Source organism: Chrysochloris asiatica, unplaced genomic scaffold, assembly GCF_000296735.1.
Source record: "Chrysochloris asiatica unplaced genomic scaffold, ChrAsi1.0 scaffold00169, whole genome shotgun sequence".
Lineage (NCBI taxonomy): Eukaryota > Metazoa > Chordata > Mammalia > Afrosoricida > Chrysochloridae > Chrysochloris > Chrysochloris asiatica.
In genome coordinates, this window is record NW_006408687.1 from 4,347,760 (window position 1) to 4,356,507 (window position 8,748).

An 8,748-nucleotide genomic window follows, 5' to 3' on the forward strand; every position below is an offset into this window, starting at 1 on the left:
GGAACCGACTCGACGGCACTTAACAACAACAACAAGGTGGCGAGGGTCAGAGAAAAAGAGGAAGACCTCCAGTGAGATGGACTAACAATGTGGCAGCACCAATGGGCTCAAGAGTGGCAACAATTGTGAGGTTGGCCCAGAACAGGGCAGTTGTGCATAAGGATATTCTGTTGTGCACAGGGTCGGTTTGAGTCAGTACAGACTCGACAGCACCTAACAACAACTGTAAAAGTTGAGCGATCATCAAGCATACTTTTATTCTCTGTTCCTGAGTTAAGAAGTATATATAATTTCATTTACTAAATGAGCTGGGAAAAGTATTAAATAATCAGAGATCTTGCCAAAATTATCCCATGCTTCTTTCATGCATTTAAGGAAGAAAGAAACCATTCATTCACAAAAAAAGATACCCATTGCTCACAAAAAGTAAAAGAAGAAATTAACTAATCAGGTATGAACACTAGAGTTTATCCCCACAAGGGAAAGAACTTTTGCATCATTCACTCCTGTCTCCAGGTATCTAGAATAATATCCGCTACGTAACATATGCTCAATGAATACTTGCTAAATGAATGAATGGATTACACTTATTAGAAATAATTATGATCAACTTGTATTTTCAGGTTGCTGTTTTCTGAAGGCAGGCCTTGGGAGAGTCTGATACTAACAGACTGAAAGTCAAAGACTGTAAAAACAAATAATCCAGTTCTGGTAGCATAGTGGTTATGAATCGGGTTGCAAACCACAAGGTCAGCAGTTCAAAACTACCAGCTGCTCTGTGGGAGAAAGATGAGGCTTTCTGCTCCTGTAAAGATTTAAAGCCTCAAAAACCCTGTACAGGGTCACTATGAGTCAGTACCGACTCCACGGCACATAACCACCACCTCCATAGTAACCAAAGCAGAGGTGCCATATTGATATCAGACAAAATCGATTTTAAGTAAACATCTGTTAATGAACAAAGAAGAATAATGATAAAAGGGGAATGTATCAGGAAGATAGAGCAATATATGCACTTAACATCAGTGCCCCAAAATATGTGAAGCAAATACTGACAGAACTTAAAGAGTAATAGATAAACTTTACAATAATATTTGAGGACTTTAATACACTTTAAATATTGATTTTGAACAGCATCATCAATCAATTAAGGCCTTGGAAGAGTTCTATTATTTTACAAAAACAGTTTCCCCAACTACTCTTATAGAATATCTCAAGAGAAAGAAAAGACAACTTGATTTCTTTTACATTATAAAACAGATTATACTGTCTTAATTGAACCAAAAACAGAGAACCTTGGAAAAAATGTTCTATAAAACATTGTTTCAATATAATTTTATTAGCAATTACATTAAAATTCACATTTACAGGACTGTTTTAGAAAATTCTAAAGGATATGTAATTAGATCTTTAGAGCAAGATAGAACCTATTCTCATAGCACAGCCCTTAAAAAAATCAAGAATAATACTGAGAATTAAGTGCAGTTCTATCAAGAACTAGAAATGAACTCTGCGTGCACAGTGTCACTTAAAGCAAAGTTCCACAGAAGTATAAGATACGTCTATGAATACGAATTTCAACGGCAAACATCACTGGCTTCCATAGAACTGACATAAATGGGGTTTCCAATCAAAACACAAGTGCAGTGGCTTTCATGCAATATACAGCTATGATAATTCTATACAGAGGCCCTGAATCCTTAAGTATTTGTAACATGATTTTATGCTGAGACACTAGTAAAAAAACACATCAACTTTAATGCAAGATTGTGACACATTATGAACAACAGGATACTACAGAAAGCCTTTTTATATAGCAGAAAATGCTGTTTTCCAGTGTAGTATATAGAGGCTGGTCATTGCTGATCTAGTGAAATTCTACGTCCTCCAGTTTGAGCAGTATTGTAGGATTCACAAATATTACATTTCATGCCTAATATATGGAACTGGACTGTGGATCGTCCATTGCAATCATTGCAGAGAATCTGAAAAGTGAAGAAATTAAGTGAAATTAAATATATTAAATCTTATAAATATATGTATATATACACAAGGTGGCATTTAGTGCTCAAAATAATACCTTGAATATCATATTGAGTATGTGGAAATATACTAATACAGCCAAAACAATCTCAAAAATAGAAACACCTTTTATTTTTTCATTGAAAATTCTGAGAGGTCATTAAGGTAGCTTTGAATTCTGAAAATGAAAACGCAGATGTCAGCAAAGGAGACTTATTTTAAAATAACTTCCAAATAATATAAATAGTACTAACAAGAACATTATTTTAGGCATAATCAGATCAATACCAAATTCAAAATAACATATAATTTCTATAATTTTTCATTGACACTTAGAAATATCTATCTTAGCTTTATTAACTGAGATTTTTACCTATAATAATTTTGCTTATTCTTTAAGGTTCAATATATCACATTAGTAATTGCCTATGATTTAGGACTTAATTCAAGTCCAAAGTGGAGTCCTGGTGTGGCGCTATAGGCTAATGCGTCAGAAAGCAAAGTCGTTTGAACTGCAAGGTCGGTAGTTCAAGCTCACCAGCTGCTCCTTGGAAACCTTATACAGGGTTGCTATGGGTCAGAATCGACTCGACAGCACTTAACAACAACAGGGAATAGTTCCTAAAATTAAGTACAGAAAGGCTGTTGGCTCATCCATAAAACACAGTAAGATGCCAGTTAGGAATTAATCTCTTGTAGTACTGAGGTCTTGAAAAAAATTTAAGTTTTAACCTAAAAATAAACCAATATATTACTATGTTGGAAAAAAGCATTGGCTTTAGAACTGTGACAAGCAGAAAAGAAAACTTCTAACTTTGCTCCAAAGTATAATTTGGAGAAAAAAAATTTTTTTAATATGTTCAACACAGAAACAAAGTTCATTGTTCCTATAGCTGAGGTGGTGTTGGGGGTATGCTCATGGGTCTATAGCTTCTTTTTGAGGCGCTAAAACATGTTCTAAAATTTATTGTGGTTATGTCTGCATAACTACAAATATACTTAAAAACCAGAGTTACACACTCTAAATAGAGGAGTTTTATGGCATATAAACTATATCTCAACAAAGCTGCTATAAAATAGATTATCTACTTGAAACAGCACATTTCAGTCTCTAGTAAAACATCAGACATCAATTAGTATTCCAAAAGTGGTCTTTTCTTGTCCTTACAAAGAGTTTAATTATCTACATGAATCATAAAATGCTCCAGTTTGAATAAAACAAAACATTATTTTTATTTGGCTTTGGTATATAGTTTTTATGGAACTCTAATCATGTTACAGTTTATTGCTCAGTTGCTAACCAAAAGGATAACAGTTCAAGCCCAAACAATGACTCTACAAGAGAAAGACTTGGTGATCTGCTCCTCTAAAGATTTGTTGTTGTGAGGTGCCATGGAAACAATTTGAACTCATAATGACGCTGTAGAGGGCTTCCAAGGAGTGTCTGATGGGTTTGAAACAACAACCTTGAAGTCAGTAGTCCAGTGCTTATCCTACAGTTCCACACTAAGACTCCTCCCTAAAGATTATAGCCTAGGAAACCCTGTGAGGTCAGGTCGTTTTGTCATACAGCGTTACCATGTACTGGGATCATCTCAAAACACCTCACAACATGTGGCTTTTATCTTTGATTGTAGAAGTACTATGTGCAAAAATATTTAAATTACATTGAATATGTTCAGAAAATTACTAATATGATGGTGTCAAAAAGTACTGCTATGAAGCTCTGGGAACAAACAAGAACAGGGCTGTAAGGGTAGGTAGGGTTTCCCACTGAAATTCTCACAGCAAATCCCTTGCTACCCTCAAAAATGAGCAGGAGCTTTGTCATGGTGGAAAAAATGTCCTCTGTTCAACTTTTTTGGCCTTTTTCTCAACAACACAGTTTTCCATTTTCTGAAAACTTTCTATGTCATTGGAGAAAATCTATCAAGATTACCCCCTTTGAAGTGGGGGGAATGAGACTAGGAACCACAGAGAGGAAGTGGGATAACTAGTTACATGGAGGAGATTGCAATCACTGAGATGAAACAAACTAGAAAGATTTCTTGAATATAAAACTGATGAAGATCCTGCCTGTAAACCTTTAGGTCAATACACAATAAAAAGTTTAAAAATACAAACAAACAACAAAAAGATTATTTCTTTGAAACCCAAAACAACAGTGTCCACCACCTCCTGAGCTCATCTCTCTGCCTTGAATGTAACTGGCACAGAGATCCCCTACTCCACCATTCTCTTGATTTAATCTTTTTTTAACAGCAGCCAATGAGACAAGTATATTACTAAGAGAACTTGTCTGCAGCCAGCCACTGATCAGAGACGTGTTTAAAAACATTTTATTTGGAATAAGCCCAAAGCATGTATGAACCCTAGCAACAATTCTTTTTCACTAAACCTTATCTGTTCAAAAATTGTTATAAAGTACCAGAGAAAGTTACCTAAACTTTCCAATTCTGACCTGTAACTCAAATGTTATGGTGAGAACAGATAGTAACACTTCTTAACTGAAAGAAAAAAAAAGCAAGAGGCACAAATATATACTTTTTGTACTTTAGGTTGAAGACTTTGTTGTTGTGTGCCATCAAACACATTCCAACTCATGGTGCCCCAGCAGGACAGAGGAGAACTGCTCTGTAGGGGGGTTCTTAAGCTATGAACTTTACAGGAGCAGAGCACCAGGTCTTTATTCTCACAGAGCAGCTGGTGAGTGGGAACTGTGGACCTTCACTTAGCTGTCCAATAGTTAACCACTGTGCCACCAGGGCTCCAAAGACTGCAGACTAATAGAGACCAGATATAGTCTTAGATATTTTTAAAAGGGTGATAAAAAGTAAAATTGAAAATCAAAGTAAAACAAAATCAAACATCAACCCCGTGATCCACCTGCAGTCAGTTTACATTACTGATTCTGGCAAATGGTATGTAAACACATCAGAAGAAAGTTGTTGCCTGCCATCTAGTGTTGGAAAGAACTGCAAAAAGGTATTATAATGGTTTGTCTGATCCAAGCTCAAAGTAACTAAAATTTAAAGTCTTTTGTCCTGCCCATGACATCTGTGTTAACATAGTAGTTTTGAGACAAAATCTGGGGGAAATGGCCAAAATGCATAACACACTGACAAGGATCTTGGAAAACTTATACATATTGGCTGTACTCACATCCACAGTCATGTTCTGATACTCTGATGGCATAGGAGTCTGTGCTACCTCATCATCCAGCTGTCTCCAGTACCGAGTCATGTCGAGCGCTGAATGCATACATAACGGACATCTGTAGCCTCTAAAAGAGATCCAAGGGTTATCTGCCAATCATCAACTAGTGAGTGTACCAACTCAGGGATACAGGGAGACACAAACTAACTGAAATAGAAACCATCCAAGGCAGGGCATCACCTTACGTTTCAAGATAGCCTATTAGGAACCTGGAAACTTTTACAATGTAAAAATTTTAAATAAAATCCTGTTTTGAAGGTCTACTCTAAACCAGCTTCTTCTCCTCAGTCTTAAAATGGAAAGGAATTAATCCAGAGTCTTAGCAGTGCCATGGAGCCGACCCATGGAGTCCTTGGAGTCCCAATGCCATGGAGTCAATTCCCACTCACAGCGGCCCTACAGAGGACAGAGTAGAACTACTGCTTATGTTTACTGAGACTGTAAATCTTGGCAGACACAGCCTGCCTCCTTGCTCCCGTGGAGTGGCTGATGAGTTTCAACCACCTACCTTGCAGTTAGCAGCACAATGCTTAGCCCACAAGCACCAACCAGGGCTCCTTTCATAGAACAGTTTTATGTAGAACAGTTTTCTATATATGTATATGTGTGTGTGTTTATGTGTGTATGTATGTATATATAATGTTTTTGTTAAGTGCTGTCAAGTCGGTTCTGACTCACAGTGACCCTGTATAGGGTTTCTGAGGAGCAGCTGGTGAGTTTGAACTACCGATCTCGTGGTTCACAGTCTAGGGCTGATACAATACACAGCACCACACCAGAAGTCATGTGTGTGTGTGTGTGTGTGTGTATATATATATATATGTACACACATACAGAGCGCCACTTTAATACATTATGCAAGAAACTGTATTCCCTAAACATACTCAGATGACATTTTTCCTTTCCAAAATTTCTAAAACAGTTCCTCTATTATCTAGCTCTCGAATCAAATTAAAATTTCTGTTCATCAATTTGTAGGATCAATTTAGTCTCTCCTCTTTCCTAAGTATTCTCACATCATTTTAGCATCCTTCCCCAATAGTACATCATTAGTTCTAGATAATCTCTTTACTAGCTTTCTTCGCAGCAAGAGCCCTGGCAGAGCTGTGGGTTAGGTGTGAGGCTGCTAACTGAAGCACAATAGTTCAACCCACCAGTAGCTCCACAAGAAAAAAATGATGCGGCCTGATCCCATAAAGAAGGGGAGGGGAAACTTCTTTCTGCCAAGGGCTATTTGGATATTTGTAACATCATTTGCAGACCATACAAAATTATCAGCTTAAAAGTTAGCCTGCTGTATTTAGTCAAACATTTAATTAACTCACCTCCAATGTGATGGATAGAACTGCAATTGGCTTGGCAGGGCCAGACCAAATGATTTTGCAGGCTTGATACGGCATATGGACCAAATGTTCCCCACCCCTGCCATAAAGGTTTACAGTCTCAGAAACCCTATAAAGGGTCACTCTTGAGTCGGAAATGACTCAATGGCAATGAATTTGGTGTTTAGGTTGTTACACTGGGCCAGGTTAGTAACATGTTAAGAGAATTTTGTGCAACATTCCTCAGTGGTATTATAATGCTATAAATGCCACTGGCAGAGGCTGTGTTGTTGTTGTTGTGAAGTGCCATCAAGTCAGTTCTGACTCAGTAATCTGTATAAAGTTTCCACGGAGCTGCTGGTGGGTCTGAACCACTGTCCTTCCTTCCAGTCCATACTGTACTCCCTCATAAATACAGCCAGAAAACAAGAGGTATCTCTCTCAAATTGAGGGATGAAATAAGACAATAGAGACATGGGAACAAAGGTATAGTTATATACCCCAAGGTGCTTTGTCTAGTACAGGTATCTATCATGCCCAACTAGTATAAGTAACAGTATTAGCCCACCTCCCCAAGAGGCAAAAAAACAAAGAACATCTTAAGAATATAATTATTTTTAAATCCCACCGAACACTCACTCTTTCAACATTTCTTCATAACATGTTCTGAAAGAAAATATAACATTATTTTAGTAGGACAAAAACTATTTCCACTATTTTCAAACATCACTGAGGGACAAAATAGCAAAAGTATTTTACCTATGTAAAAGATGCCCACATGGCAAAACATGAGCAACAACACGAGAGGTGTGGATGTCCTACAAAGAAAACAAATGTATGCGTTAATATAAAAACTATATAAATATCCAAATATTTTTAATTCAAGAGGTGAGATTCTCAAAGTAAAAATCAACAAAGTTATATTTAAAGCTTACCTCCAGGCATATTGGACAATTCTGCCGGGAGACATTTTCAATACACTGTTTAAAAAAGAAAGTCACATTACCAAAAGCTTAAGCAGATGAAGAGGTCAATAAAACAACAAATATTTTACTGTAAACAAATAAAAGAACATTAATATCAACCAACTAAAGGTAGTAACACTGATACATGCTTCCAATATGACAGATAAGAGACTTTTAGGCAGCAATGAAGATATGGGCTGAGTTCAACCACATTCCATAGACTCCTGTTGACCTGGAGATGAGAGAAAGAAGAAGAAGGGCTGGTTGGTCCAAAGTGTGGTGAGACCTGGGGACTCCTGACCCATGGACAAGGACATAGCCATGGAGGGCAAGAGCTGAGAGTAAAGCATCCAGCTGATATGAAGTGAGCAGAAACACACAAGAACACCCAAACTTGCTATCTAGTACCCATTTGACCTAGCCTCAATGGCTTGATAATCAGAACTTGACTAGAAGAAGATAAAAAAATTTTTTTTATTAAGGAAACAAGTGTAAACTGCTACAATTTGGTGAACTTGACCTATACTTATAGATGTAGTAGCTTAAAATATCAAGTGAGAGGGAAGGAGTCTTCACATCAAGTATCAATCCTATCCCCTCTGTATACCGGGTAGATAGGGACGGGCAACTTAGACATTGGCTACCCAAAATGGGGGTGCTATAAAGGCATGAAAGGAGTCCTGGTGTGGTGCTGTGGGTTAATGTGCCAGACTGAAAACCTGTTTGAACTGCAAGGTCGGCCATTCAAGTTCACCAGCTGCTCCTCAGAAACCTTATATAGGGTCGCTATGGGTCGGAACCGACGTGACGGCACTTAACAACAAAAAAAAATAAAGGCATGAAGTGACTGTCTTACAAGATTTCAAGGGGGATTTTAATTTAAAAGTGTGCAGGGGAAGGTAGAGACCCCACAGAATAGTTTTCAACTTGTCTAGATAGGTCTAGGTCTGGTGGAAAGATAGGGGGATAAAATTTTTATGATTCAATAGTGATTAACTGTTATCATGACTAACTGCAACTGTTAAAACTGTAAAGGTAGAAGTTTTGTAACAAAAATGGGGGAGCAGTTAATCTACAGTCCAGAAACAGAGGACCCTATGACTATCAAGAGAGAAGAGCATTAAGTGGAATATGAGACCCTATTTGGAGAAGCAGTGACACCAGAGATGGAGGCAGAGATGAGGACATGAAGAGAGGGAGTAACTGAGGACTCTAGACTCATG

The 8,748-nt window shown here is 37.5% G+C and overlaps 1 protein-coding gene across 5 annotated transcripts in view; it reads right to left on the reverse strand.

Annotated features, from left to right (window-relative positions):
* Window positions 1-1,146: 1,146 nt before the first annotated feature.
* The window catches only part of RCHY1 (ring finger and CHY zinc finger domain containing 1, E3 ubiquitin protein ligase), a 57,733-nt gene continuing 50,131 nt past the window's right edge, over window positions 1,147-8,748 (reverse strand). The window contains exons 5-9 of one of the 5 annotated variants that reach the window (XM_006871568.1): window positions 7,496-7,540; window positions 7,320-7,378; window positions 7,200-7,226; window positions 5,185-5,305; window positions 1,147-1,985 (exon numbers count right to left, since the gene is read on the reverse strand). In XM_006871568.1, the coding sequence (XP_006871630.1) occupies window positions 1,857-1,985; window positions 5,185-5,305; window positions 7,200-7,226; window positions 7,320-7,378; window positions 7,496-7,540 (381 nt within the window). In that variant the 3' untranslated portion in view covers window positions 1,147-1,856. The remainder of the gene's footprint in view (window positions 1,986-5,184; window positions 5,306-7,199; window positions 7,227-7,319; window positions 7,379-7,495; window positions 7,541-8,748) is intronic. The other 4 variants (XM_006871564.1, XM_006871566.1, XM_006871565.1 and 1 more) reach the window with 4 other exon arrangements.